The 27,355-nt window shown below is 47.3% G+C and overlaps 1 protein-coding gene and 1 long non-coding RNA gene across 2 annotated transcripts; one reads left to right on the top strand and one right to left on the bottom strand.

Annotated features, from left to right (window-relative positions):
• Positions 1 to 2,830: 2,830 nt before the first annotated feature.
• LOC149366473 (uncharacterized) lies at positions 2,831 to 3,604 on the bottom strand. The gene is made up of 2 exons (XR_016285503.1): positions 3,354 to 3,604; positions 2,831 to 2,958 (listed from the first exon to the last, which is right to left on the bottom strand). It is a non-coding gene; the product is annotated as an uncharacterized LOC149366473 (long non-coding RNA).
• Positions 3,605 to 15,338: 11,734 nt separating this feature from the next.
• LOC149366472 (BTB/POZ domain-containing protein 6-like) lies at positions 15,339 to 27,117 on the top strand. Its single transcript, XM_089559780.1, has 5 exons — positions 15,339 to 15,447; positions 21,070 to 21,249; positions 23,703 to 23,791; positions 25,329 to 25,546; positions 26,329 to 27,117. Exons 2-5 carry the CDS (start codon positions 21,111 to 21,113, stop codon positions 27,020 to 27,022), a joined length of 1,140 nt encoding a protein of 379 aa, XP_089415906.1. The 5' UTR covers positions 15,339 to 15,447; positions 21,070 to 21,110; the 3' UTR covers positions 27,023 to 27,117.
• Positions 27,118 to 27,355: the final 238 nt, after the last annotated feature.

The raw sequence follows: 27,355 nt of genomic DNA, 5'->3' as shown, positions 1-27,355 counted from the left end.
CCCATTTAACATCGGCCCGCACCGATAATACTGTGCACTCCAAACACAAATACACCTATATGGGAGTATTAAGGGAGTAAGATGTTGTCTAGAGCACTCACTTTTTTAAAGGGACAGCTTTACTACTTTTTTAATCTTTTCTGTTCTTTTTTAATCTAATCAGAGAGTATGTTCAGCCGGATTACAGGCGATGCGTCCACTGGGCTCCGTGGAAAAGGCTACATTATACAGATGAACCTGGTTACGACCCTACTTACCGGGGTTGAAGCGTGACAAAGACGTACGGCTACAGAGCAAAGTAATGCAGCTTAGCTCGTAGCCGTAGTTAAAATTCGTAGTTAAAGAAAAATTCGTCCTGCTTCTGCTTTTCTTTGTAGCCGTATGGCGATGCTTGTTTGGATGCCAATGAGTAATTAGCCCCGTATGCCTTGTCAAATGTCGAGAATGTTTTTGCCGGCTTGCCAGTGCCATTTGTCTGCGTCTTTGTACTGGCTGTGGACGACGCACGCGAGATCCGCTGACTCTCCTTGCAGGGTTGGAACTGCGCCTCGGTGCTTGCAAGGTCGTCGGACTCGTGGCTTTCGAGGCTCCTAGGCTTGCCAGGACCGTCACGTAAGTGAGAGGACCTAGTGCAGACAGACGCGTGTCGTCAATGTCCAAAAACAACAACAACAAAAAGGCTGCGTAGACTGCGAGATTTTTGCTGTTTGCGCATATACTCCGCAGTTGCATCCTTTTAGTGCCATGAAATATCAACAGAACAGATATGAGTTTAGTTTGCAGTTTATGGGTGTTTAACGTCACAAAGCGACCCAGGCTATGGTGGACGCCGTGGTGAAAGGCTCCGGAAATTTCCGGCACCTGGGGTTCTTTGAACGTGCACTAAAACCGCACAGTACACGGGCCGATAGAATTTCGCCTCCATCGAAATTCGACCACCGCGGCCAGAATCGAACGCGGGTCTTTCGGGTCAGCTGCCGAACACCGTAGCCACCGAGCAACCGCAGCGGCAGAACTGATTTGAAGAGCTACATCACCTTGTGGGTTTTCACTACCGGGTGAAGTTTGACATCAATGCATGAATGTAGTTTCGTTGAATGGTTTTTCACCGTATCAATGCGTGACTGCCAGTACATGCCCACCTTCGGAGAGATAAAGAAACAGTTTGTGTTCTTATTCCCAGAGAATGGTCCTGCAGTGGTTTGCCTTACATATGTCACGTAAGGTGTTTTTGTGACTTAAGTTGTTTCTTCTCAAAGAGAGGAGCCATTCGTTAAGGCGTGAATCTGGGCCTGTTGGTCATTATATGAAAACATGCAGCCATTGCAAGAAACGACATGACAGAAAAAGAAGGATACACCACGAGCTGTAGCTCTTTCTGGCGTCCCGCTTCTTGCGCTAGATGTTTTCAGAGAAGCCATTTTTGTTGTGTGCCCTGTCATCTAATTGTGCACAAGACATTATTAACCTAAATTGCCATGGATTTTGTTTTCCTCTGGTAAATACTTTGTAATTGAATTCCTTTTCTCATACAGCTTCGGTTTCGATTTCAACAGCCTATTGGTGGCTATAAAGTACATTTTAATTTCAGTTCACTGGATTCATAACAATGAAATATATTTTTAGCTTGCTAATTTGTTATTTCGTATCTTGCCGGGCATTCACTTAAGATTAGGATTGAAATAAAACGCAGCAGTTAACTGGCGGTTTTTATCCCTCACAGGAATAGAATTCGAACGTTTTGGTAAGCCACCCATCGGCTGTTCAAACATAAACCGAAACAACATGAGAAAAAATTTTCAAATAATAGTTATTTATCCCGGAGTGCAAATTCCACGTAGTGATTCCTGTATATCGAAGCCTTGTGCAGCATTCGTGCTCAAGTTACTCTGCAGAGGGCCGGCCATATGCAAAAATTCTCAAGGCCGTATGGAGTTTCAACAGCACAGTGGAAAAAGATTCGGGCGTGTCCTGTCGTCACAGAGGTCGTAAGTCACACAAATCAAGAAGGTTCATGGCAGTGTATGGGACCAGTTAGGTGTGCAGACTGGGTTCAATCGATCAGTCTACCGTGCACACCAGAATTTAGCAGAAGTTATATTCAGACGCCAGGAGTAAATAAAAAAAGATAGCGTCGATGCCATGAAATTATATCATAACAAGATGCAGCCAGTTTGAAGAATTAGAATGTCCCAGAGCGGGCAAGTAAATAATTAATTACACACTCTAAAATGCCAAATAAACCAAGGTGGAGCAGCTATTACTGTCAAGCACAGCCAAGGACATGGGCCAAGCGTCAGTTTCCCAACCGGTGCCTCTACCCAGTAAACCATAAAACGTACCATAGACATCAGCAAGATATTTACGCTGGACATTAGACACCTCCATTAGACATCCATATTAGTACCGTTTACGAAAAATCTACGTACCTACAACATGAAAATTGGGGTCCAGTTCACGTTGTAGGTACGTACTGCAGACATCACGCTCTACATTTATCAGATATTTGTGAACATGTAAGTACGCCCAGTCTACGTGGCCTAGACGTCTATATAAAGAGAATATGACTATACATAGATCAATATCCAGGTGAAAATTTCTAACTGGTTCCAGTCCTACTGTTTTAAGAGACACATTTCCAGACTGGAACCAGCTGCAATACGAGATGCAGCTGACACCTGTTACAATTCCAGATGGAATGGAGACCTACTGCAGCCCAGCCACAGACTTCCCTATGGAGTCGTCGGGACGTCCAAGCACTCCAGCTAGCTCAAATACAGTTGAGTAAGCGAGTACATGGCCATCATGGGAGCCCAAAACACTGCAGATGACTTCCTAGTGCGTCAGTATTTTATTGCGCTCGGCGCTTTCACTGAATCTTCTCGTTGAGCATAACCGTCAGGTTAACAGCTGCGGTGGCATCAATACTCTTCAGCCGAGCCCAATAGGCCAGGGTTGCTGCAAAAGAAAGCATAATTGTTCACTTTTACAGGTGACAAGAGAATGGCACAGCAACCACAACAAACAAACCCAGTAATTTACGCCACTTTTACCGACGCAAGTCTATGAAGCGTGAAAGGTTGCCCTTGCAGCACAAAAGGCAGTCGTGCCGAGCGGAGTGTGCTTGCACACGCACTTCGGCCACCATCCGAACGCATGCCCACATTTCGGTAGTAGAGGCCAGTTGCATACATCACCAGCCTTTGTTTCAATACACAGCGAGTTTGGCAAAACAGCCAAACGAGTGAGCGTAAAAATATAACGTGCCGATAAATGCGTTAGAATTTCTTCATTACGAACGCAAAAATAGCATAAAATACACTTCAATGAGTAAACTGAGACTGAGTACGCACCAAGAAAGGTAACGATCCCAGCCGGTGAAAACGACTTGTAGTCCTAATTCGTACTGACGGGTCCACTTCGCCGAGTAGTAAAAGCAAGCAAACTGTCTTCCTTCAGCTCCATCAAGGAAAGAACGGTTGAACAATCTCGCCAGCAATAATAAGGGAATAATTAATTCTGTGTCGAGGTTCTTCAAACACAATGTTCCCACGGAACACGATTGAAATCACACACGCGCTGCGCTCTACCACTGCCGCCATGGCTGAACCTAGCCTCGTGCGGATGTGCGAAACTGTCACATATTTTGTATCGTCTTTTTTTGTACTTAGTAGCAGGCTTGGTGTGGCATGAAAAATAAGTTAATTATTTTTAAATTGTAGCATATCACTTTTTTCACAGCTGCAATCGCCATGCGCAGTTTGCGCTATTATTGATAAAATACGATACGAACTACAACGCGATGGCGGCTTAGACAATTCACCGCACTTTCCCCGCCGCCGCCGCCGCCTGTCCGCAGCATAGAACAGGCATATGGGCAGCGCATGTAGCATGAAGGCAAGATGACCAATTATCATTAGGGTAACGGGCTGGATTCAGAGAGAATGCAAACACAGCAGAGAGGATCAGGGCAGGTGGGCAGATGAGGTTCGGAAGTTTGCTGGGATAAGGGGGCCGCCGCTGGCACAGGGTTAACTGGAGAAATTTTTGGCCGGCAGTGGACATGATTACAGTGTTGACAAGATGATAAAAAGCGGGACTCAAGAAGTTTATTCTCAAGAAATATGAGGTCACACATTCAGCAACACAAATGCCTAAGCTTTCCTCAGCTCAACATTCCAATAGTTATCATTGCTAGCGCGATTAGCAGATTTAAGACATTTTTGAAAAAAAAAATAACTCCCAAAAATTGAACTGAACCAATTCTTGTATTTTAAATAGTTGGATAAGTTGAATAAAACATATGCTTAATCAGAAAAAATGGTTATTATATAGTCCTGGCTGCTAAATAACAAACAAGTTTTTTAGTGTGTCCTCACTTTTCAGTGTGGTTGAGATAGCTTGCAGGCTTTAGCACAAGGTATAAATTGAATGTAAGAATAGTAATGAAATAACAATGCGAATCCTGACCAAAGTGACTGGCATTTCAAACCAACTGCGTACAGTTGAGTCAGAAACCTGATGCGTGTGCATTCAGATTTGTCTTTACTACTTCCCGTATTTTTCTTCTTTCTAGGCAGGATAATGTTGCCGTGAAGCGAGCACGAAAAAGCACAAAAACACAGGCAGCGCTGGTCATGCCTCCAATTTGTAGTCAACAGCGATTTCAAACTTTAAATGCAGTAAGGCAACACGAAATATCGAACGATTGAAAAATATGGAATTCTTAAATTATATATCTCGCTTACATACCCAGGACGTGACAAGTAATATCTACGAGAAGTCTAGGTTAAGGCAGATATGATGTCGTGGGTACGTCTGCAGCTTTTCCACGAAAAAAGGTTGGTAGATAAGACGTCTGAGAGATTTTGGTTTCGTACATAGACGTTCAGACTTAATCTGGACATCTATGGGAGGTTTGTGGTTTGCTGGGTAGTTACGCACCTATAGGCACCCCCCTCTCCCTTCATCATCGCTTCCGAAAGTTATTTGACTCTTCTCAAAAGAACTTTCTCTTTGTTTTTTTTAGATCACTTGGCCATGAGGGTAATCCTGGACATAGCCCACTCCACGAATGCACTGAGTGACGTCATTCTAATATTCAGCCTTTACTACGTAAGTACTTCGCATTCCGACTGCAGCTACACCGAGTTGGTCTTCCGTTTTCCTGTGAACGTCAGACACCCCTTGATCAGAACCGCCGTGTTTGATGCATAGCCTTCAATGAACGCGTAGTAGCTGCGCTCGAAGCTTAACTGGGATTATTTAATACTGGTTAATTACAAGTTGACCCGATAACTTGGCATACTGTGCGCTGAAAGAGTTCGCCCTTCTCAAATGCAAATGCTGCCTTCTTATCTAGCGCTCGATGACTGCAGCCGGAAGACTGCACCTGGTGGCGACCACATGAAAAAGCTGCCGTCACTACCACGAGCAGAGTTGCTAGAGCTCTTACATTTCATGATAGTGTTTCTCATACCTGGGTGCGCGAAGAAGGGGAGGAGAAAGGAGGAATGGGGGAGGTGACCTGCAGGGTCACGGCGCGTCTCCTTCGTTTCAGTCGCGTGCACCACCGGAGCGGACCAGGGGGAGGGAGGCGTGTGCGCGTGCGTGGATTAGTGGGTGGACACCTCATACGAATTCAGCACTAAAGAGGAAACCAATACCTTTAATAGCATCACAGACATTCAGAAAAAGAACAAAAGGATCTATCCTCCTCCGGATAGATCGCTTAGCTCGGCTGAGGCCTATGACTGGAGAAGACTCCAAGCTAGAAACTTCGCATCCCCGCTCTGGAGGAGCTGGACAGAAGGTGACACGAGGGAGGATGCGGAGGTGTGCGAGTTCTGCGGGCATACCGCTACACTCGAACACATACTATGGAGATGCCCCAGTGCCCCAGGATATGGCAGAATCAATAATGCAGAGGAATGGGAGACCATACTCAGAAGTGCCGACCTTAGCATACAACGATAGGCTACCCGCCTGGCAGCAGAAGCTGCGCGACTATACCGTTGCTAGTCTTCCAGCTGCGACGCCGCCCCTCCCCGGACGCCTGCGTGCGGACCCGGAGGGGCACGGGTCTTCTTCTGGCGGAAATAAAGTTTCTTCACTCACTCACTCACTCGCTCTGTCGAGTCACGGGTGTCTTTGATGGCGGACGACCTGTGGGCCGCTATCGTCGCCCACGCGGAAGAACGGCGCACCGCCGCGACGTCACATGTGCAAGCGGGGAATGGCACATGGCGCGCGGTCGTGTGTGCCGCTTGTCTCGGACGGTTGCTGGCAGCCCCCCCCCCCCCCTCCCCTCCCTGCACCCTCTCCTCCTCCGCTGCCGTGTCCGGTGGATCGCAGAGATCGAGAACCGAGGCCGCCGGACCACCAGCGCCGCGGTCCACTCGCGTGGCATGGTCGTCCGGCCGGGCGCGTAAGCCGAAGGTACGAGCGATCGTACGAGCATAGCACGCACGTCGGGGCGTCTGCCCCACTGCACACGCGCCTTTCTTTTTTTCCGTCGCATGCACCCCGTGCACATGAAAACGGTCGGACAGCAGCGGATTGGCTGTGACTGAGTCGTCGGTGCGGAGCGCAGGCGGGTCTGGAGCGGACATATTTAAACAGCGTAGCGCAGCCCCTTCTCCGAGGCAGCAGCCATCTCTGCTGGAAGGCTCGAGCATCTCTCTTTCTCTCTCTCTCTCTGTTCCCCGTCTCTTCTGTGTCATGTGCACGTGATGTTTGTGAACGCCGCTCTCGTGTTGCTGGTACGTGTGCGCTTAGGCAGGCACACATGCATGCTTTGGCTCTATTTAACCTGCTCGTTAGTTGCATGTGTAGTGTGCGGCCCCCCCCTTCTACTGGGGCCCACTTCGTAGGCATAATAACGCACCAACGTAAGCTTGTAGTGCCCCTCACTGTATTCTACTTCCGATATCTTTCTACCAGTTTGTTTAATTTGTATATATATATTTTTTTGAGCAAGCAGCTGCTGGTTCGTTAGCCCTGCCCGGGCACGCTGCCATTGCTGTTCTGCAGTGGTGGGCGTTGCCATCTTGGATTTCTCTGATTGTGGCCTCCGTGCTTCGTCACACACGAAGGGGCGCCGTTTCCCTTCTGTGAGAACTGTCGGCGCTTTGCCCCGCACTGTCTGCTTGCGGGGTGCCAGGCATGTAGCGCAAACAGCGGAGCTGCTGCCCTTGGTTTGGCTCAGGCCAGGGCAGTGCGTTGCTTTGCAGTTTCCGGGGGTCTGGCAGGGCTTTCCCTCGTGCGAAGCCCGGTAGTGGCCTGCTGCTGGTTTGGGGACTCTTTATTCTTGCCCCTCCTAACTTAACTTGTTCTCACTCTATGTATCTTTCTTGGTAGTTCCGTCATTTTTCATTGTAGCTTGTGAAGTAATCCAATCTCGTGAGTGTTAGTGCTCGAACCTAAGCCGACCTAGGGCCGACGTCCGCGACCCCCGTGTAGTTGCGGACACCGGCGGTAGATCGTCGCGTCGTTGTAACCTAGCGAAAGCGCGATTTAGGAAACAAGGTTCACTGTCTTCTCGTCTTGTCTGTGCTTTTGTGCGTCTTACTGCGCGTGTACACTCTTGCTCGGAAGAGAAAGAAAAAATTACGAAAAAGGGAGACAAAACCACTGAAAGCGTAAAACGAAGAACTTGGTTTCGGCATCGTCGTCTAAACGTTTGGTTGGTATTGTTTTTCCTTGGTTTCCTTCCGGCGTCCGCATTTTCCGCCGCTAGCTTTCGTTTCGTCGTGCTGCCTTCTGCGGCATTCGTTCCCTTCACCCATTTCGCAGTCTTTCTACAGCTGTCTCTGCTTCTTCTTGGTTTTTGAGCAGCGGAAGGTTGGGAGACGGGTCCGCACGCAGGGGCAGTCGGGCACCCTTGGCAGTCTCCGGCATGCCATTTTTTTTTCTTGTTACCCGCAGTCGACCTGGCGAATCAAGAACACGAAGAGGCGTGAAGTAGCGCACGCGCGCACACTTGCTGCACATGCACGCTGCACAGCTGTCATTGTGCTGTGCAGTGGCGACATGTGCGCCAAGAGTGAGTGAAGGAACGGAGTCACACCTTCCCGACTTCGAGAAGCCGTCGGCAGCCACAACAAGCGGCGCCGGGATGTCGTGCTCCAATTCTTTCTTGAGTGAAAGGCAGACTTGTGTTATTAATAAGTTGTAGACCGCATTGAACCCTCTCATTTGGAACATCGTCCAAGCTGAGCTGAGGTTATGCTGCAGATAGCTCAGGAAAGTAGGCTTAGCTAGTGGAAAGTGGAAATTTCGCTTGTTTGTAATTGAAATCACTGTCTTCAGTATTGGCATCTCTTGTCGTAATGTTCCTTCTGCCGCCTGATCTCTCAGGTTTACTAGTTGACAGTCGTCGTAGTGTCATCAGCTGCTCATGTGGGGTAATGTAGGTTCGCAATTTCATGCCAGCTAGTGTCGACATAGCTCTCTCTGCCTTTCATTCGGAGAATCGGAGCACGTCCAAAGACGACTGCCTACTGCCCGACTCACGAGACACAGTGCCCGCGTCCGAACCGTGCTGCCGACCTCCCCGTTTACATATCTTCCCAACAGGAGTCGTGTAGGCGTGGTCGGAACCAAACTCTGCTTTTTTTTCTCTCTCGCGAGACACTGGTATATGCAGTCCACATTCCGTGGCGGGCACACCACTGCACACGCTGTTGTCGGCACTCAGGGCCCCTCCGTATCCGTTACGGACGGCCCCTCCGTATCCGTTACGGACGACTTCATTTCACATCCTGCATGCTTCTTTGGTGCGAAGCAGTGGAAGGATGTGTTTGGGCTTTGCAACTACTTCTCGACCTACTGCACCACTTCAGAGGCATGTACGATTCGGGAGCCGGCCCGGGCGTGACCGACAACATGAAAAAGAAAAAAAAATGCAGACGATGTAAGATGCTGTGAAGTTTCCTCTCCCGTCGTCGTGTGTCCGCCTTTTTTTTTTTTAATTGAGGTTGTCTCTTATACCCTCCACTGCCCTAACCGACGTTACCCCCCACCTCGTATTGGTTCTTGTTGGTGGCACCCTCTTGGAGAGAGGTCGTTCTCTCAGGGTGCGGTATACACACCGAAAAGCGTTGTGTGTAGCCTCCTGCTGTCTCGTTCCTTTCCCTTTCTGTTGCGTTGGTAACGTGATTCATGACTCTTCATGAATTCTGCTCTCTTTGTGAGGTTAGTATTCCACCATGCCTTCTGCAGTCCGTTCTAGGGTCGGTTGGCAGTGCAACATACCCTTCCTTCACCACCGCCACAGCCTGACGGGGCAAGACAGGGGGAAAGCACATTCCATAACCAATTCATGCTTCTGGTGCATGCTCGCCGGACGACGTCCCATTCTGTCTCGCCCGGTCCTGTGGGTGGGTGGTGGCAGAGCCTTCGCTTTTCGTCTTTTGATCCGTCTTGGCTGTTTCTTTTCCGCTGACACTCTCTGTAGTCGCTTTGTTCTCATTTTTAGACAGCATTTTGTTTCAAAACGTCCGTCCCGGCAAGCTATCTGTGGCCCCTCCCTTTTGCAGGGGGGTCATTCTCTGTATATATACATATATATATGTACAGCCTTTGTCAAAAGTTTGGAGCCCAGGGGGTTTGCTTCTGAGCCACACTCTGTGGTTCGTAATGCATCTCCAGCGCTCCAAGTTTCCTGAAGGTAAGAACATTTCTGGTCCTGCCCCCTCCAATGGGTAGGGCTGCCACGAATACTTCAGGAGTCCCACTACAAGGCTTAGAAGCAAACCCCCTGGGCTCTAAACTTTTGACAAAGACTGTACATAGCCATATGTATATATATGTATATATGCGAGCAGATGGGAAAAAGGGGTGGAGTTTTGTTCTCTCCCTTTGTTTCTTATGGTTATTATTATTATTATTATTATTTGTCAGTCCTGTCGTGCTTTTTGTGTCCACCCGGTTTTTCTGTTCTCGTGCGTTCACTCCTCGTGTTTCGAGTAAGATATTTCGTGAGCATCCTTACCTGTTTTTGAGAGCAGAGACTCTGACAACCGTCCCAATGGCAGTACCCCCCTTCCCATCTATTGGCTCACCCCTCCGTTTCCTTTTTTGGTAGTTCTTTTTATCCATCACCGTGACCAGCACTCGACATGGTGTTGTCGCGTGGGGACTAACATTGTGGGTGAGGTCTCCGGCGTGCTCGCATTGACGCGGATGCGTGCGGAGGACTTGTTTCATAGGTGAGGCATGTGACCAGCAAGAGTGTGTGCTGTTTTTTCGTATCGGAATTAATCATGAATTATGTGGGTGGCGCAGGCCAAGAGCACCCGCTTACCGTTCATAAAATTGCAAGAAAAGGTGGCATCAGAGTTTTAAAAAGAGCCACCGGCTTGTCTTGTTCTGAAAGCAGGTTGTTAAGGGTTGTCTTGCCAGTAGGTTGCATGATTCGTAATGGGCTGCGCAGTTGTGTTGATGCCGAGGAAATGTTCTGGATTTTGGGCAACTGTTTTTTAGCTTCGAATTCCAGTGTGAAGCTGAGCTTGTGAGCAAAAGTGGCGACTTAGCTGGGATGCTCTAAATGCGTGGCCAATCAGCTGTTAACCAAACAAACTTGTGCTGACACCCACGTTGGTCTCATGCCTCGGCTGTGGCCATCACTCTGACCCATCAAGGTTGGTTGCTTTCCTGTACGTTCGATAATGGAGTCCTCCTGCGGGACATTGTTTCTCAAGGAGTGCAGGAATTATGACTGCAGCAAATGCCTAATGATGGGCAGCACATTGTAGCACCGTGAGTCATGTTTCCCACTAAAAGCTTTCTGGGGGCACTGTGTGGATTGTCACTGGGGTCTGTTTGGAAACACTGGCTCCATCTTTGCCATGAAGACTGTCGGTAAAGCTTTGTGAAAGCCTGTTCTCTTGATTGCGTGAAGCACGGGAAAGCTGTCATGTGACATTGGCTTGGCCATTGTGAGCGTCACATTGGCCAAGCCCATGTGACGCTCACATTGGTCAAGCCAACAGAGTAGCCAGCCCCAGTTGCCAGCTCATGCAAAGGCATTTGGTGCCATTGTTTCTATCAAATCTCAGTGGTGCAGCTAGTTTTCGTTTTTAATCTGAGCAAGTGGGCAGCTGTGTATAACGAGGCATTTGTTGTTGAGATTGAGATGTTGCTGCAAACGGTTGAGAAAGCTGGTACCCTGTTACCAATACCTCATTTTTTTTTTTATCACGCGTGTTCCCCCTTGGGCAACAAAACTGTCTGTCTCGTCGAACATGAATCAAGCAAAAGAGGGGAAAAAACAACAAAACTGAACAGTCATCTCTGAGTCTTGTGCGTTGTTGTCCTCCGAAACCTTCACAGCATTTTTCATGACCTGCACATTTTCCAACTGTGATCTTGTTTTTTTTTTCTCACTTTTAACAGTGTCTCCGTGTTTTGTATGCGTGTGTGTTGCTAGGTTCTTTTTTTCCCCTGAAAACAAGTAAGAAAGAAAACAGGCACGAAAAGGTTTTTTCTTGTATCAAGTTGGGCTTGTCTCTGCAAACCCATTGCAATGCTAGTCATCCAAAAACAGGACTTGGCTGGGACTTGGGAAAACTGGTGCGCATGGTGTGTCATCTTCGTTTGACGAACGATGATAGTGTTAGTAAACAAAAACTGCCTCTGATTTATGTGCTTTATTTCTTGTGTAAACCATCTTTGTTTTACTTTTGTACTTCGTGTTTTTTTTTACCAGAAGAGAAATCTCTCACCACACGTTTCTTTGTTGCGATCAGGTTTTTTCAAACCTGCAGGTAAAAAAAAAAGAGCAAAAAGGAAAACGTGAAAAATGGAACAATTGAAAGTGACACGTCTTGAGAACGGTGTACTAGACTTAAAGCAAAAAAAAAAAAACATCCATAGTGTTGTGATATGTAAACTGAATATCCGAATAAAGGTCACAAATGCAGTCCACAGCTTCTACTGGTTCTTTCTTTTGTCACAAGACTTCCCCTCCACGCTTAGCCAATCACAGTGAGCAGAGTAAAGCATCAAAACTATGAATAAACCTGGCTATACTGGTGGCCAAGCTTTTACTGGGCAGCTGTTGTACTATATTGAACAGTCTTGTATGCCAAAGCAGCACTTTAAGCCATAACATATATTCTCTAAACACTAATACGCCCACATGGGAGCAAGCTGTCTTCTAGCGCATTCTGCTAGAGGCACTCCCTTTTTACTCTATCTAGGCTGCAGGTAGGGCGTTCAAAAATATTGGAACTCTGGTATTTTTTCATTTCACTTCCATCGAAGTGCTGCTGCCCGGTGGAGGTTGAACCTGCAACCTTGAGCTCAACAGCTATGGCAGTTTTAAGGTGAAAGCCTTTAATGGCTCATTCTACCGTCAGGCGTTACATCCAGCGCGTGGGGTGACTCATCGACGAGCGCAGCTGCCAAAAGGTGACGTCATCTTCGTCGACAGGTGGAGCTGTCGGCGCGGCGGCGTCGAGCGCTGCTCCGTCGTCAGTCGGTGTGCGGCAGCTAGTGGAGGAGGATGGCTCCCGAGCGGTGCAGCCGTAACAAACAGGCAGTCGAAGTAGCGCCGGCGAAAGGCACTTTGGGCTGCCAAAGTGCCCCCATAATTTTTTTATTGCGAAAGCAATACTACTCGCACTTTCAAGCCTTCGCGTGACCCGGCCGCAGTTACGTTTAACCTTTAGCGGAGTGAATATGGGCGACCAACTCGCTCCTTCAGATAGCCCGGCTGCAGTTACGCCGCGCACCTGTGGCGCTACTGCTGTAGATTATGGCTGTAGATTATGGGCGACCAAGTCGCTCCTTCAGAGAGCCCGGCTGCAGTTACGGTGTGTGTTTGCCGCGCTGCGCACCGGTGGCGCTACTGGCGCTGTGACGTCATACCAGCTGTAGATTGTTTTCTTTCAGTCGCAAACAACATCAAAAACAACATATATAACAAAAATTACTGAACACGCTTTGAGTCGTCGCGCAACGGCGGCTGGTAGCCACGCGTGACTTGTAGACGCGGCGCACTGCGTTCCTTCAGTTGGAGGCGCTGCGCTTTTGCTTTCGCAACCTACCAGGCTTAACCAAAGCCAAGCCCCCGCCAGTTTTTTTTTTAATTTAACATCGGCATCATATGCACAATTTTCAGAACAACAAAAATTACACATGTGTCGGAATATGCAAGTTCTGTTGCGGTCCATTTGTTTCCCAGCTAGCACCGAAGCAGTCTAACTTTTGTTTGGGACGTATTAGTACAACATTCTTAATGTCGTTTTTAGCATTTATGAAATGTTGCACATAAATGTTTATGCAGCGGTTTTCTAACATTACTGGAGCATTCAAGAAACTATTAAATATTTCAATGTTGAAGTGACGTTACTGTAGTACAAAGCAAGAGCTACCAGTTGTGAGAGGATATGCAATATTCAAGTGTTATGTTACATTCAAATGAAAGCATTGGGTCCAGGAACTTTTCCCACTGTTCGTACAGTTATGACGGTTTTCTTTAATTATCTTAGACGGTGCCTGCCGCAGCTTGCTTGCACAGCTGCAAAATTTAGTTGAAGACTTTTCTTATAATTATTACCCATTCACCGTAATCATTAATTACGGAATACACTTCACGACTGGGTATATATGAGCTTGAGACCGTGGTACCCTGTCGAAGGTGAGTGCAAGAGTTGCATGTGTCGTGCTGTATTGCAGCACTTGCTCCTTGCGATGCGTTGAGTGAAGTTCTGTGCTCTGACAACTGACGGGCGCAGTCCTGCAGAGTTATCGAAAGTTGCATTATTAAACCTCTAAATAAAGTTACGATCACGTTAATTCAACGTCAAATAACAATGCATTAACGTTTTACCAAAACAAAAAGTGGCATTATTATATCGTTTTGGTGCTACCAGTGTAAACGTGTGTCAACAAATGAGTGAAATAGATCATGATCCGTGTTTTAGACGCACAGGACGCACAGGTTTTTAATATATAAACTATTATGAGCGAAATATGGCTGGCGCTCTTACAGACGTATCTTGAATTAATTATAGCACATTTCCTTGCTAAAGCCGTGTAGAGTTTCACATTTGTTTGTCGGATGAATAGAAAGTTCACATGTGCAGCTGTAAAAACGTTGCGGCTACGGAACGAAAGAAACATGAAAAACTCTAAAACGTCTTTTTGTGGTGCTTGCCTCTGCAAGTAATCGTATCTGTTGTGGTGAATACGTACGCTTCGCCTACTTGTGCAAAACAAATTCTTGCGAATATAACGGTGTGGTTAATGCCGAAACCGAAAGTTAACCGTCATTGTAGAGCAAGAAAATTGATCGGTGTAGACATCAGTAGAATGCACGAAGTCGCCGGTAGCCAAAACTTGAAAAAGCCAAATCCGATAGAAGCGCGCGTTGTTGTTGACATAGGCCGTGTTTCGTTCAAAGGGAATTCTCGTGCACGAGGTCCTGAAGGTCCAGACGCTGTCAGCAGCTGGTAAGAGTTTAGTGCCTTTTACCGGAGTTAAAATAGAGGCTCCGCTATCTTTCGAAAGCGCTGCTCCTAGCAACTCGCACAAAATAAGGAAAACTGCCTTCCATGAGGGCGCTCCAAAATAAGTCTAGGCGCTAGGTTTGTTGTTGTAAGTCAAACTACGGAATGTCAGCTTTTTTTTTCTCGTTTTTTTTTTTTTTTTTTTTACGAACGGTATACTGCGCTAAACAAGGTCGGAAACGCGAGAATGCAGACGAATGCAAACGCTGCGGATATTTCGTTTGTCTGCCAACTTTCTTGCGATTTTACCGTGTTTTGTGGTCTTGATCTTTTAGAAATAGAAATGGATTATCAACTAGTTCAAAACTTCTTTATCCTCCTTGCATTAGGCCTGCCTTTGTACTGTGTAGCAATCGTTCACACGGGCTTGTTTAGCCCCGCCGCGGTGGCTCAGTGGTTACGGCGCTGGGCTGCTGACTCGAAAGACGCGGGTTCGATCCCGGCCGCGGTGGCTGAATTTCGATGAAGGTGAAATTCTAGAGGTCCGTGTGCTGTGCGATGTCAATGCACGTTGAAGAACCCCAGGTGGTCGAAATTTCCGGAGCCCTTCACTACGGCGCCCCTCATAGCCTGAGTCGTTTGGGACGTTAAACCCTAATAAACCAAACCAAACCCGGGCTTGTTTAACATATGAACTGTACTTGTTGACTGACCGATTATGCAAAGGCTTTCAAAATGGTACGCTTTCAACTTGTAGAGCTGTCGCCGTGGGTGGACGATGTTACTGTCAGAAATCAACATGACTACTGTGAAGTTATTTGACCCTAAAGAGGGAATAAAAGTTCTGTATTACTGCGTTTCCGCACCGAAGTTGTTGGATTCAACGTCATAAGAAGCCCACGTGTGAAACACCGCTGTTTGCAACTCGTAACCAGAGTCCTTGGGCGTCTTCATTGTTACCTTACATGCTGCTTCACAGCTGGGAAAAGTGGTGAGTGGAAGTTCGCTCTAAAAGCTTGCCCCAAAATGCGGTAACAAACGTACGTGGCCCCGAGAAAGTGCACGACGCCAGTGCCGGTGTATCCTCGCGAGTCATCCCCCCCCCCCCAAGAGAGAAAGCGGGCTGTTTTGTTTATTTTATTTTTTTCAGGAATCAAGCAATGAACTCAATTTCACACCTTATGCAATGCAGGAATTGGCATGCCTCAGTAATATGCTTTTGTGCCAGCAAGGACATTGAAATCCACTGCAGTGCTTGCAGGGTGTTGAACGCCGAATGCAGACAAATACATGCATTGTAGAAACCTGCATAGCATTGTTCACAGAGAATGACAAAAGTAATTGGCCGCTCCATAAAACATCGACACATACAATCTTTGCCCAAAATACACAGCCCACCATGTTTGCTTCGGAGCTTTGTTGTGTTTCTCCTTTTGCATTGTGAGGGGAACTCATCTTCACACCTCCAAAGCTGAGGAGTGCCAAATGTGCGAGAGAGGCCCGCTACTCTGCTCAGAAGCAAATCCTGTGGGCTGTATATTTTTGGCAAACACTGTATATCTTATGCGCATTTTTTAGGATTATTCACCGTGGACCACATAGAGAGTGGACCACAGGTTTCATAAGTGGCATCTGTAAATGTGGTCAGTGCATGTGAAGTGTTTCCGGAATGTCAGCACATGAATTGTGAGTGCCAACTTAATGTACTACACATTTGTGGACACAGTACTTGATGAGCGCAGTGATTTTAAATTTTAATTCGTTATTTTATTTTGAGGTGGAAGTTGACAAGATTTCTATGCTGGGCAACATCGCTTTGACAAGCTTTGATGAGGGGCTCTTTAGTATATACAGGGTGATTTTTTAAAATCTTTACAGCTTTATAAAATTATGTTTATTGTCGTATGGATGCAGCTGCCTTCACTGAGTATGTTTTGGGCTCGGTGGACACAAGAAAACGAGATAATGGTTGGGGTAATGTGACTAATTAACCAAAATTTGTTAATTATTCACTTTATACTGCATGTTGCAGTTGCAGTTTTGAAGACGTGTGTTGATTCGAGACTAATGCAACTTACAAGACTTTCTAAAGTGCAATTCTGTGATATTATGGAGTTCACTGGGGTTCTTTAACGTGCACTGACATCGCACAGTACACGGGCCTCTAGAATTTCTTTGGAGGAGAAATTCTAGAGGCCCGTGTACTGTGCGATGTCAGTGCACGTTAAAGAACCCCAGGTGGTCGAAATTTCCGGAGCACTCCACTACGGTGTCTCTCATAGCCTTAGTCGCTTTGGGACGTTAAACCCCATAAACCAAACCAAAGCAAACCAGTTTCAAATGTTGGCCTCCATTGAAGCATGTGTATTTGTGAACTCCATGTAACATATAGGTGTAATGGCAATTCACCTTAATAAATGAGCTTGCTAGGCTAACTCTCTGTTAGCAGTAGTTAGATACAGCTCAAGAACAAAGCAGTGAACTGCCTGTCATGACAGTTTGTCATGACATCGCAGTTAATCTGCTAGCACATCGCAGGTGAATGGCAGGCGCCTTCGTGAAATAGGACTAACTGCTTTGTCATGAGTCATGACAACCAATCGACACCACTGGCTGAAGGGCCTCCTTTGATGGATGTTTGCCGCTTTGTTAGTTAGTTTTATCTGGCTGTTCCTTGAAACCTCTCTCTGGATGTTCCTTGAAACCTGGTTGAAACGCACTAAAGTGTCATGATGATAAAGTACGAACCACCATTAGAGGAGCGTCTACGATTGCAACAGGCGAACGCAGTTGACAGTGTGCTGTGCTTCGGTGCGAGCAGCGCCCCACTGTGCCAAACGCAGTAGTCGCCGCACCTTTTTGATTTTGCAGTGTCGTGCCAAGTGGCACTATAATTAATTTTCAAGTAAAGCCCCTTATATTCAAAGGCAGTAACAAATAACAGGACAGGACTTAGTGATTGAAATGACTATAGGCTTCCATTTGACTTTATTATGCTGACCGGCCTCCACTGTTTATGGTGGTCCTGCATGGTCAGTTTCCGTTGTGATCCGGACACAAGATCTGTGCGGCCGTACTTCCAAGAGGGTATCTCCCGATTTGTTGAAGAATAGAAAACTCTAATGTATCTGCTGCAGGGGCTGTCTGGAGTTGATGTAGCATCACAAACAAGGTTGATGAGTTTGGAGCGCTAGTTGATAATGGTAAGCTGTCCATTATTCTTGGTACCTTACCATACTTAGCTAATGATGTTGTCAGTGGTGAGGTATTCTGAGACCACTTTAAAAGTTGCAGTAAGAATAGATACTTGCCTGGAGGTATATTCACTCTTGAGAATACTAGGATTTCTTCTTAAAAGATAAATGCTGACGCCAGCCAGTGTGAAGTTGTATGACGTAGACCGATGCTGAATAATAACTCTTGGCCCTGTGCCATTGCGCTGCTTCAATAGGTATGTCAGACCAACTCGCCCACCAGTTCATGTTGTACAACTGATTCATCTGTTGATGTGCTGATGCAGTTGGCAGTGACAGTTGACGCAATGCGAAACAGACGTCATGGTGATTGGAGGGGACTTCAGTCTGCCTCGTATTGATTGGACTTCGTTTTTTTCTACCATGGGCCAGTAAAGCCAAGAATTGATCAGCTTGGCTGAACTTTTTGCGTTGTGTCAAACCTCCTTGGAGCTGACACGTGGAAATTGGATTTCAGATTTGTTTTTCACTGATCAACCTGAATTCGTCCGCTTCACTTGTGCTCCCTGGAATAAGCGATCACAATGCAGTACTTTCTGAAATGAAGGTTGAACACTTGAGAAGCATCAGAACCATAAGCAGATAAGTATATAACTGCAAGAGAGCACCTGTGAGCTTGATAAATGAGGAGGTGAATGAGTGAGTACCTAATGGTTTTTGAAACATATGCCCAGAGCAACTTTATATTCGAGGAAAAGATGTTTGAACTGAAGCAACACCTTGCTCTGTCATGGATATTGACAAAAAGGAGAAGTAAAAGCAAACCTTAGTTTACTCGGGAGCTTGTAGTCTTCCGTGCAAAAGGCACTGAGTTTAAGGTGCATTTAAATGAAAACAGACGGAGAAAGGAAAATTAGTTGGAGCTTTAAGAAATCAGACAAAATGAAAGTATCTGTGACAGCAGTGAAACAGTCATGCAGTGTTTCAGTGAAGTAGAGGTTAAAAGATGATCTAAAGGAATTCTGGAAGCATGTAAAACAGAAGTAGCTACACCAAAAACAGTAGCTATACCACCCCTTGTGTCTTGCATTAGTTTTGTTGATGATGTTGCCGAAAAAACTCGGCTCTTTAATGATTGTTAGTTCTGTTTTAAACTCTGCAGTGTTACAGGATGTATGAATAGCTTAGATTTCCAGGCCGAGTTTAGCGTTATGGAAGCACCAGTAGTATACTGTCTTTGTTGCAGAATCGGAATGTTGCCAAGGCTTGGGGTTCTGATGACTTGCCAAACAATTTGTATAAGCTGTAGGATTGCGATACGGGGATAAATGCGTTTTTCCCGCTTATTGGCGGCTGGCCATTCAAATTGCCGACCCCACCCCGTGATCGCGCGTGCTACGGAGCGGAGCACGGCGGGCCGTGCTCTATGGGAACAAAGGAGCGACACTGGCTGGCACCAAAAGGCATTTATTGCCGCTGGTACTGCTGGGGAGCCGTAACCCAACTCACCAGCAGGGTTACGAGCGAATGTTCGCCCACTCTAGGGCAGGGGAGAAACTCCTGAGGCCGGACGGGACGAGTCTGGGGGAAGCATTCCCGCTTGCTTGCGTCACATGGGCCGCCTCCGGATTCCTCTTCTCCTAGTTACCGTCTCTGCTTCCACCGCTCTCCGTCTCCTGGCCTCCGTTCCCGCTCTCCGATGCTCCGCCGCCAACCCGCCTTCCACGCGGAAAACTAACGGCCGCAGTTCCGGAGGCAAGAACTGCACCGCCAGCGACTCAAGACCTGCCTGTTTCCGTGCCCGCCATTACCGTGTTCGTTGAGGGAGTCGCCATCAAAGCACTTGTTGATACTAGCCGTTTCCGTTCTCAGTCACACCCTCTGTCACAGACTCAAAAAAGTGACGACGCCCCTTCCTGCCGTTTCTGTTCGCACCGCCAGCGCTCAGGACATTCGACCATTAGCCGCCTGCACCACCCGCCCGCTTATCGAGGACGTTCCATACACGTTCCAGACGTTCATCGTCGTCGCCCGCTCATCTCGCGACGTCATCCCTGGTTAAGACTTTTTCCTGTCGCCATGTGCTTGAGCCGCAGCGTGGTCACTGGGGCGTGCAACCAACAGCGGGCGCTCCGCCATCTCGCTATTTACTTTGGCACGCGTGCTTCTTCAAGCCCGAGCGCTTTCCATCGTTGGTAGCCGCTCTTGACGGACAAGAGGAGGTCAGAGGAAGGGGGAGGTAGTGGTGGTGGGGGGGGGGGGATTGACGCGCTTACAAAAACGAATCCCTCGCAGCATCTTATGTGGTCCTCAAGAGCCGACCTAACTGATAGCGTTAGACCGATATGTCTTGCCTCTCCACACATCACGCCGTCATTGACTGCGCCTGTGCTCAGCTTGAGTTATCGCCCTTCAGTGACGGACCCTTGGACATACCCGGTGCTGCAGCCGCTACTGTGGTCGTCTCAGAGGACACAGGCGTTCCGCCTTTCTCTACAGTGCTGGTGCCTCTTTCTTGTGCTGCTCTCTCCGACGCAACTGCAATTTATGCGCCCTCTTTGCGATGAGATGTCGACCCGCGGCACCAAACAGAGCGTGACGTAGTCTATTCGCCGATTCGGTAAGGTATGCATCTTTCGCCAGAGATGGCGCCAGAGTAACGGACGCTGCAAGCGCGCCGGCCGTTCGCCCAAGTCGAGTCTCATCGGCAGCAAAATGCTGTGCGCGCTGAGCAAGTTGAAACCCAGAGCCGCCCTCGTTCGGCACTGCATGTTTCGTACGCGTTCGCTTACAGTTCGAGTACCTCAGTAGCTGCCCTCAATAATCGCATTACCGAGAAACATACTTGTCTGCTAATTTTATCTCTTGTCAAAGCCGTGTAAACGACTTACTTCGCTTGGGAGTCGCAGCAGAGTCGCTGCACAAGCAGGGGATAGACCGAGATGTGACAGTGCCTTAGAAAGACTCACGTAACCTCAAAAGTGCGTCAGACCCGCTGCGGTGGCTCGGTGGTTATGGTGCTCGGCTGCTGACCCGAAAGATGTGGTTTCGATCCCGACCGCGGCGGTCGAATTTCGATGGAGGCGGATTTCTAGAGGCCCGTGTACTGTGCGATGTCAGTGCACATTAAAGAACCCCTGGCGATCGAAATTTCCGGAGCCCTCCGCTACGGCATCCCTCATAGCCTCAGTCGCTTTGGGACGTTAAACCCCCATAAACCATCAAAAGGGCATCAAAGTGAAGCGGGTGGGGTGTTGGGAGCCCCGAGGCGTCGATGGGTCAGCCTGGGAGGGATCTGGCAAAGCCAGTTTGAGGCCGGAAATTGATGTAGCCTGAAGCGGAAGGGGCCAAGCCGCATGCCAGATCCTATCAGGTGAGACAATGCAGTTTAATATTTTGTGTTGATACTTTATGTGCAGGTCCATCTGCGTTAGCAGCCAAGCACAAGAGCAAGATTTGAATGACTCGGGAACACTTCGTTTTGAAAGCACGACATCCTGCTTCTGAAATGCCACCTACTAAGCCGAACGCAAGGGATAGTGGCCGTATCATTGCATTGCCCTCATTCGTATCTGCGAACTTTCACTTTGCATCCTCAGGTAAGACGAAGTGGGGTTGGAATGGGGGCTTGTTTTTTTTGCCAGGCTGTCACGACAGGTGTCTTTTGGCCAGCTGCCATTTCTTCCGGAAGCAGCCCGTTCTCCTGCTTTCAGGTTTCAAGCGATAAATTTCACTGGAAGAGAAAAACAAAAAGCGTGTGATAAATTGATGAAGCTCGAGGCATTAAAGACAAGCTGTCACAGGGGTCTGCCATGAGGTTGATTCATAAAGTAGATGAAATCGTGGGTACAGTTGAACCTGCATGTAGGGTTGGGGGTTCATGCTGATGAACCTTTTTTGGCCGCTTACTTTAGGTACTGTGCATTGATGTTACCAGTTTGTGCCTTTTGAAGTGTGAGAGTGCAAACTGAACAAGGCTGGTGGGTTTTAAATGACCCTTGAAACACTTGGCATCAGGAGCAAGAAAAGCGAAACACTGATAGATGTGTGATTGGCCATTATCATCTTGCAAAATTTTTCAGCCTAGCTTATGTAGCTCCAGAGATGTCGGCGACTAAGGACGATAGTGATTAACAATAACCCTGCTTTTTTTTCCCCTCTGAACTCATATACCCGAGCAAGCCAGAAAAAAAAAATTAACGGGTGGGGATCACGTTCTGCCCACGAAAGCGTTGCCTGGCTTGGTGGTTTACTTTTTCTGGCCACTCGCTTCCCTGTCGCGGTACAAGCCTGGAAAGGAGTGACAGGCTGCCGTCTACAGCAGCTACTGCTGAACGCATGGTTTGCCTGCTTCGTATATGAACATCATCGCGGTATTGAAGCGACAGCTTCACTGCGTCATGTAAAGCCAAAATCACCGGGCCGAGCTGAAGCCACTACTGCGCATGCGACCCACAACAGGTCTTCTGCCGCCGGCTTCTCCGCTGCACGGCTGCCGACTGTGCAGCCTTGCTGCACGCATTACGCATGCGCAGTAGCTGCAGGTGCACATCGTTGCTTGGCCACTTTATAAACAAAGGGTGCGAAGTGTATGTGTATGAAGCTATTGTGTACACTCTAGGTTTAACGGAGCTAAACCACCAGCAAATTTTTTGGCTAGCCAATGACCACCTCTCTCACGATGTCGCATTGCAGGATTTGTGCAAAAGATTGTCAGCGGACGTCAGCACAAGGCACGGGGATTAGAACTTACAAAATTTAATTGTAAATTCTTGCTGTGCTTTTGAGGACCTGTGTATTAGTACTCAGTGGTCTTTACTCTACGTAATGCACTCATTTTATAGCTAGTTCAAAACTGTTTCACGGGCCCTTTAAAGGGACATGAATGGAAACGTGTAGTCAGGCTGCACTGGTAGGTTATTTCTTGTCAGTGTTTTCTTGTAGAGGCCAAGCCCAAGCACAGGATTCAGCATTAGCTCTTTGTTGGGTCTGAGCCAAATGGCTACACACTTGTGAGCTTATGAGCAGGACTGCCCGGGAGGCTGGCAGGTTTTTCGACTCGTGCCCAGTGCAGGCATGATGGGAAAGTGCAAGATGGAGACTGCTTTCTCCCATGCTTGTTAACCATGCATCATGCTCCTGCCACTCCTTGCTTGGCAGGCAAAGTAATGAAGCACGCTTGATGCCCCTGCTGGTGTTTTGCTCATCGGGCATTCCAGAACCTGCAACGTCAGTGGTTGTGTGCGGCAGCATTTATTGTGTTACACAAATGCGTTGAGCTAAGCTAACCGGAGCCGCACTGAGTCGCATCATGTACAGTTCTGCACACTATGAAGTGGTTGTCATGAGTGTAACCTGAGCTGTCGATGCTTTTTAGATTCATGAAGTGAATGGCTCTTTTATTAGGTCACCAGCCTTAGCTGTTGACGCAAAAGACCTTCAATTTCTGAGTGCTGTACTACTTTGGCATATCATTGCCACCCCAGTGAGAAAGTTTACGTGGCGTGTGCATTCATATTTGTTAGCACTGATTGACTGGATTTCACTGAAACCTCATTCGTGACTTTGTGCTTGCGGTGTCCTTGTCTTCCATGCTCATTGGTTGTGCGTTTCTCATTATGATGGCAGTTTGCCCCACTTACTGCTTTTCTTATTGGACAGTATTGTTGCTGAGAGTGACTTAGTTCCAAGGATCCCCCTCCTTATTTTTTACCATGTGAAGTGGAGTAGGAAAATGGTTCGGTTTGGTTTATGGGGTTTAACGTCCCAAAGCGACTCAGGCTATGAGAGCCACCGTAGTGGAGGGCTCTGGAAATTTAAACCATCGGGGGTTCTTTAACGTGCACTGACATCACACAGTACACGGGCCTCTAGAATTTCGCCTCCATAGAAATTCGACCGCCGCGGCCGGAGAAGAGTTTGTGTTTAGGTGAATGTAGTGCACACTTCTTACTCAGATGCTCATTGGTCTAGGAATAGCACAACCTACTTGTGGAGTTAAAGTATAAATTCTAGTTTTCCAATGTTCTTCCTCTCTCATTTTCTCACCCAGGATCTCTTGATCCCAAAGTGCCTTTCAGGTTTAATGCGCCGCCTTCCGAGAGTACCAGTCCACCAAAGCCACCTCCTATGCCTCAGTTGGTAAGAAAATATGCTGTAAATTCTTGGTCTACTGTGCTTTACTTCTGTTGGTTACAGTAGACAATGCATTTAGTCACCTGCAGGGTTCGGGAGCTGTGTCCTGAATCAGGAATAGTCTTCACGAGGATTAGAGTATAATTGGGTTGTACAATGGTTGTCATTGCAGCGGGAATAGAATGGACGTAGTATAGGGCAAATTTTTCTGACAGATGAAAACATCGGTCTACTTTTGCTACTTTTCTTCATTGGTCTTTCAGTGGTTCATAGCCACTAAGAAGCTTTAATTCCCTGCGCACAAACCGTGTGTGTACTGGTACAAAATTCATTTCTTCGCTGAGCAGGCCTCAGTATGCGGTCTCTGTAGAAATTTTGATAGTGAAGAAACGGATAGCAAAGAAAGGATCTTGTTGCTCACAAAAAAGGCTCGTGGTTTTCTTTTTTGTTTTCAGAGTTGTACCCTCACTGTTGCATGCTGTAGTTTTCATTAATGGTTTCCTGCATGTAACACAAGACATGTTAAGGGATTTACGCCCTAGAATTATCTAAGGAGGTGCGAAGTAGCACAAATGCATCAATGTTGTTGGCATCAGGATGGCAGCTTTCCCATGTATACTCTTTGATGTAGTCAAGATTTTTAATGAGCCATCTGGACTAATTAGTTGATTAATAAATAAAAATGCTATCATATTTGTGAGTGAAATGCATGTGACACTTCAATGGTTATTCACGCATTTCGGATTTTGGTTTATTTTTGTGTGCAAGAATGCTTGCACGAGTTAGTTGACACATCTAGAAGAGTGCGGTGAGGGGCTAGTTGGTACGACATTATGAGAACAAATAATAACTGCGCAAAAAGGACAGGACAAGAGAAAGACAACCACATGGGACAAACGCATGCGTTTGTCCCGTGTGGTTCTTTTTCTTTTGTCCTGTCCTTTTTGCGCAGTTATTATTTGTTCTCATAGTTGACACACCCTGTATATGACACTGCTTCACCTGTCATGCTTGAGTATCTACTTTAACATTATGTAGTAACTCCTTTTCATGTAAACGACAAGGCGAGTGCAAGGGTAGCAAAGTAGGAGCTGAATCTGTGTTCTAGTGAGGGAATTAATGTGTCAAGTGGGAGGTGAATAAGGGATATTCAAAATTCCGCAAGTGCGCTTTCCCGCATAACAATGTTGCCCCAAACAAGATGGCTGACAATGCGTTTCCAGTTGAAAAAAAGCAAGAAAGACTGATGTTTTGTTTGATTCTTCCAAAATACGTTTTTTACATTCTATCCACACCTTTAGCGCCTGTCCTGAAGCCCACGTAGTTCCTTTATAGCGAAGTCGGCCATCTTGTTTGGGGCAACATTGTTATGCGGGAAAGCGCACTTGCGGAATTTTGAATATCCCCTATTGCTTTACCCTCAACTATCACAGCCTGGTTAGTTGCTGCAGCCTCACTGTTCTCCTCTCGCTGCTCTCCTCTGTTGCAAAGGTTGCTAACAGGGCAAATACACATTTTTTGTTGCGCACAACTGAATCTGCAGATCAACCTGGAGAAGTACCTGGACAGTGCTGTGTTTTCGAATGTGGAGTTTGTGGTTCAGTCGGAGAAGTACTCGGTGTCAAGGAGCTTCAGAGCTCACAAGCAGTTTCTGGCCATGAGGAACGAAGTTTTTGGCACAATGTTCTTTGGCAGCCTGCCTGAAAAGGACAAGGTCCATATCACAGACCTGCATCCGTGTGGCTTTTTTGGACTACTCAAGTGAGTATCTGTCCATGTGTGTCTATAAATAATTTCAATAATGGCTTTGGAAGTAAGTAGAATGTGGGCTGAAGTAAAATTTCTCGATGCCTTTACTGCCATTCAGGGGGGGTGTGGTGCTAAATTTTCTATCATTTGTCGTAACTTTGGGCCAGGGTCGCAAAGATTGCATGAGCTTCTGCTGTGGACGTAAAATCGACCCCAAATTCCTACCTGAACAAAACTACAATGTGTAGCAGCAGTAGTGCATTGTCTCTTATCCCAAAGAGCTGAAATACTGCTTTCCAGAGTGATATTGCGGTGTAATAACATAGTTTCTGCCCCAAAACGGTATGTCTCAATCCTGGATGGTAATGCCGGGTATTAAGACAGCCTAATTTGAAGTGCATTGCAGCTGCAGCTTAGAACTACATGCCTGTTCTCTGCAATGGCCTGATGGTTTTTCCCAGCCTGACATATTGAATAACTAGTGAATGTCTAAGCAGTGTTTGCACTAAGCTGCATTGAGCTGGTGCTGGCAGCATTAACATAGAGAATACCAACGTATTGTCTGATGCTGTAGTCTTTATGTCACCATTGAAAGAGGGGCTATACATACATAGATGTCATTAGGATTGGCTTTTGATGCTTTTATGGCTTTCACCTTACGTATCGTCCAGTTCATATTGTGCTTACTGCCTTTTGAAGCTCAGGAGGACGCAGATGTGAAATCAGTTGTCAAGATGCATTTTTCTGCTAATACAAGATGGTGTTTTCTTTATTCCTCGCCTGTTCTCCCGCAGATACATCTACTGTGGAGCCTGCTTGCCCGACTCTTTCGAAGAGGCCATTTACATCCGCGAAGCCGCAGACAAGTACCTCGTGCCGGAGCTGGTAACGGTGTGCTCCAAGTACATCGCGGAACACTTGACTCCCGACCGGGTGTGCCCGCTCATCGACTGCCTGGCGACCACGGACACGGAGAGGATTGACGCCGCCGCACTGCGCATGCTCAGGAACGACGCCCTAGCAGTGCTCAACGCGGAGTCGTTCGTCGACTCACACGACACCACCGTGGAGGCCGTCCTAAACGTCGTTTGCGGAGTGCCCGAGAGCTGCGTCTTCCTGGCCATCCGGAGGTGGGCGGAGGAGAAGTGCCGCAAGTCTCTGTCCAGTGGCGAAACGCCCGTGGAGGTGGATGCTGTTCTGCGGCCGTTCCTGCCCAAGCTGCGGTTCCTCGCGCTGACGCCGCTGGAGTACGTGAAAGGACCCGGTTCCTGGAACCTGCTCAAGAGTAACGAAGACTTTGCCATACTCAGGAACATCATCGTGCGCGGTTCGGTGCCCCTGCCGTCGTGGGTGTGCACTGATGACACTGCTCGCGGCCAGTTCCGGCAGCTTGTTGCGTTGAAGCCGCTTCCGACGACCGGTTCACTGTCGAAGGAGGTGGAAACAGCAGGCCGGGCTTTAGAAGAAAGTGGAGACAAAAAGCAATGATTACCCTAGTTATTACCGCACAGGATGAGAAAGCATTTTGTGAAACAAGGCTCAATCCAGTGTGCATTAAACATGTGGTAAAGTTTTGTAACTAACTGTGGAGTTCAAAACAATGGTTCAAGGTGGACCTGATGGTGATGTTGATACTTACCTCCAAGTTAGATTGATGCTAGGTTATTTGCACTTTACATCGGCGGAAAAAAAGGCAACAAAAGAAACACTTGCTCAGACAGCGTTCAATCCTGACAGAAGTGAAGTGAGCGTTAAGATTGCCGTTTATTAGCACGTACAATATTCACTGTAGTGTGTGTTCCTTTCCTTCACTGTGTTTGT

This window comes from Amblyomma mixtum, chromosome 1, assembly GCF_055824585.1.
Source record: "Amblyomma mixtum isolate Tamu chromosome 1, ASM5582458v1, whole genome shotgun sequence".
NCBI classification, from domain to species: domain Eukaryota; kingdom Metazoa; phylum Arthropoda; class Arachnida; order Ixodida; family Ixodidae; genus Amblyomma; species Amblyomma mixtum.
This window is presented reverse-complemented; position numbering and strand designations above follow the sequence as displayed.

Bases quoted from the DNA above. Each gene is read 5' to 3' on its own strand.
- LOC149366472 (XM_089559780.1), top strand. From the start codon at position 21,111: ATGACTCGGGAACACTTCGTTTTGAAAGCACGACATCCTGCTTCTGAA. The intron at 23,792-25,328 runs GTAAGAAAATAT...CTGAATCTGCAG, and splicing joins CACCTCCTATGCCTCAGTTG to ATCAACCTGGAGAAGTACCT. The intron at 25,547-26,328 runs GTGAGTATCTGT...GTTCTCCCGCAG, and splicing joins GGCTTTTTTGGACTACTCAA to ATACATCTACTGTGGAGCCT.